At 46.7% G+C, this 2488-nt stretch overlaps 1 protein-coding gene across 1 annotated transcript in view; it reads right to left on the bottom strand.

Moving 5' to 3' along the window:
* Window positions 1-706: 706 nt before the first annotated feature.
* Window positions 707-2488, bottom strand: part of RRS1 (ribosome biogenesis regulator homolog) — a 2415-nt gene continuing 633 nt past the window's right edge. The window contains exon 2 of the mRNA XM_005866397.2: window positions 707-2482. Within this exon, the coding sequence (XP_005866459.1) occupies window positions 1727-2482 (756 nt within the window). The 3' untranslated portion in view covers window positions 707-1726. The remainder of the gene's footprint in view (window positions 2483-2488) is intronic.

Below are 2488 nucleotides of genomic sequence, written 5' to 3'. Positions count from 1 at the left end.
CCCACCCGCCTCAGCTGGGCAAATCCCGTGGTTGGCTCTTTGGGTGGCTCAGGGCCACTTTCCCACGAGTCAAAACCGCCAGTGCTCCAACTGCAGTCTCCCCATCTACCTTGGAAATCGCCAGAGGTAACTGCTCCGAAGGGTCTTGGATACTTGAGTCTCTACTTAAAACCCTCTTTCTTATGTGGGGAAAGGGAAAGGCAAGGGCATACTTTTCCCAGTAATTTCTTTAGCCCTAGGTGTTGCCCAGTGGATAGAGCATTGGCCTGCAGACTGAAATGTCCGGGGTTGGATCAGGTCAAGGGCAGGTACCTCGGTTGCAGGCTCCTCCTAGCTCCCGCCCTGGTGGGGGGCGTGCAGGAGGCAACTAATTGATTTCTGTCTTTCCCTCTCTCTAACAAAAACAAAAAAATATCCTCGGGTGAAGATTAAAGATTAAATGCTCCCTGAATGGCTCGGCTTTTGATTAGTTGCTCCAGGATTCCATTAAATGGTACACTCTGGGAGGGCTTAGCAGCCCCAAGTGTACCAAGTCTACGTGGGAAAGTTGATCAATGATCAACTTGGAAAAGTTCAACTTTCACTTAATCAGAAAATATCCTAAGTAATGACTGAACAAGTGTCTTAAATAACCTGTATGAAATCTCTTTTCTTTCACAGCAATTTCTAAAGTAACCTTATTAAAATGAGACAACACTGAAAGAAATGAATTCCCAATTTTAATTTCCTATCAATTGTCAGACCAAACAGCAGAGTATAATGGCTCTCAGCTCTGTAATAGCAGCAAAAAAAGACCCCCTGGATTTGAGGTCTACTATGAATACTTTTCAGGAGATAATTATTTAGGGAGAGATAACCAGAATGGCAATAACATTTCAACACCTAACAAACCAGCTCCAGGCCAATTTGACAAATGAATAAAAGATAATGTTTCAATTAAGAGTTTTGTAAGCTGTCTTCCCAAAACAGATCCTATTTGAAGCTTTAAAAAAATTGGGGACATAAACGTTGAGAAAGATTTAAGTATTTTCTGGATTAATGACAATTACCACCGTTATTCAGTTATACCCAAACTTATCATTTACAGCAAGCAAATCAATATTTTGTGTTGAAAAGCAGGAAATCTGTTTTCAGAAAAACCAATTATACTATCCCTTCAATATTATATCTGATACTAAAAGTTTGGTTTTTTTTTTTACAGTGATGTTGCTAAAATCACAAGTTTGCTGCTGTTTTAGAAAGTAAAGGAAAATATCATGTGCCAGATATCCAGGTCACTGGCTTTATTTAACAATAGCCAAACAGTGAAAAGCAACATTAAATACAGACACACTTTTATTAAATAACTTCACAACAATTACTTTTAAGGTCAGTTCTGAAATCTTTCTGTGTGCTCCCAGCTACTTTGATCAATACAGAAGCTTGTTACAAAAATAAAGCTGAAGTCATACTATTTTGTCTCTGAAATATGAACTGTCCCTTATACCACATCCAAAGTTAATAAAAAAAATACATCCTTTAAACCTCCAGCCAAAAACATGATTGGAAAAACATTAATTTGTAAAGTCCAACATTTTCATAGTATCTTAAGGGGAGGGGAGGGCAATCCTATCCCTTCAACCTCAATGAAGGTGGTGGCCACCTTCTTCTGCATCCCCTGCAGGACTCAGACCTTAACATGTAGAGTAGCTCTTGGTTTACAGGTACTCGGGTCAGAGGGTCAACTTTACTTCCTCTTCTTTCCTCCTTGGTGTTGCCCTCCTTTCCTCTTGCCACCCCAGCCGGGCGACCCGGAATTCATCTTGCCTCCAAAGCCTCCTTTCCTCTTACCTCCCTGGCTGGGCGGGGGCCCCCCTTTCCTCCTGCCCCCAGGACCCTGCCGGCCCCCCTTTCTCTTGCCCTTTTGGCTCATTTTTCTCCTCTTGGCCGCCTCCTCCTGGTCTTCCTCCCTCATCTGCTTATTGGCGGCCCTGGTCACGTCCAGCTGAGGCTTTTTGCTGTTCATGAGTCGCAGCATCTCCAACTGGCTCTTTTTCTCCGCGGCAAAGTCCCCGAAAAGAGGCTGAAACTTCCTCTTCTTGCCGGAGCCCCGGGGGGCCTTCTCCTTGGGCAGGCGCTCCTGAAAGCGCCCCACGGAAGCGGTGGAGACCCTGGCCACTTGCAGGGCGCGGCCCAGCTCCTGCTTACTCTGGTGTCCCGTCGGGTGCATCCCGGCCGAGCTGGGGAGCCGCGTCTTGTGCGCGCGGGCTAAGTTACGCAGTCGGTTCAGCTCGTTCTTGGCCACCCGTTCCTTCTTAGCCTGAATCCGCTTGGCGAACTGGTCCTCCAAGGGGTCGGCACTCCCGGGCACCTCGATCAGCCACTCCTTGGTGTCGTCGCGGGCGCGCTGGTAACCCCAGCGGCGTCGCCACTGGCCGCTTACCTCGTCCCACACCAGATTGGTCTTCTTTTTGGGACGGATGCCCTTGAGGCGCGCGAACTGCTGCCA

The sequence above is a fragment of the Myotis brandtii genome, unplaced genomic scaffold (assembly GCF_000412655.1).
Source record: "Myotis brandtii unplaced genomic scaffold, ASM41265v1 scaffold23, whole genome shotgun sequence".
NCBI lineage: Eukaryota > Metazoa > Chordata > Mammalia > Chiroptera > Vespertilionidae > Myotis > Myotis brandtii.
This window is presented reverse-complemented; position numbering and strand designations above follow the sequence as displayed.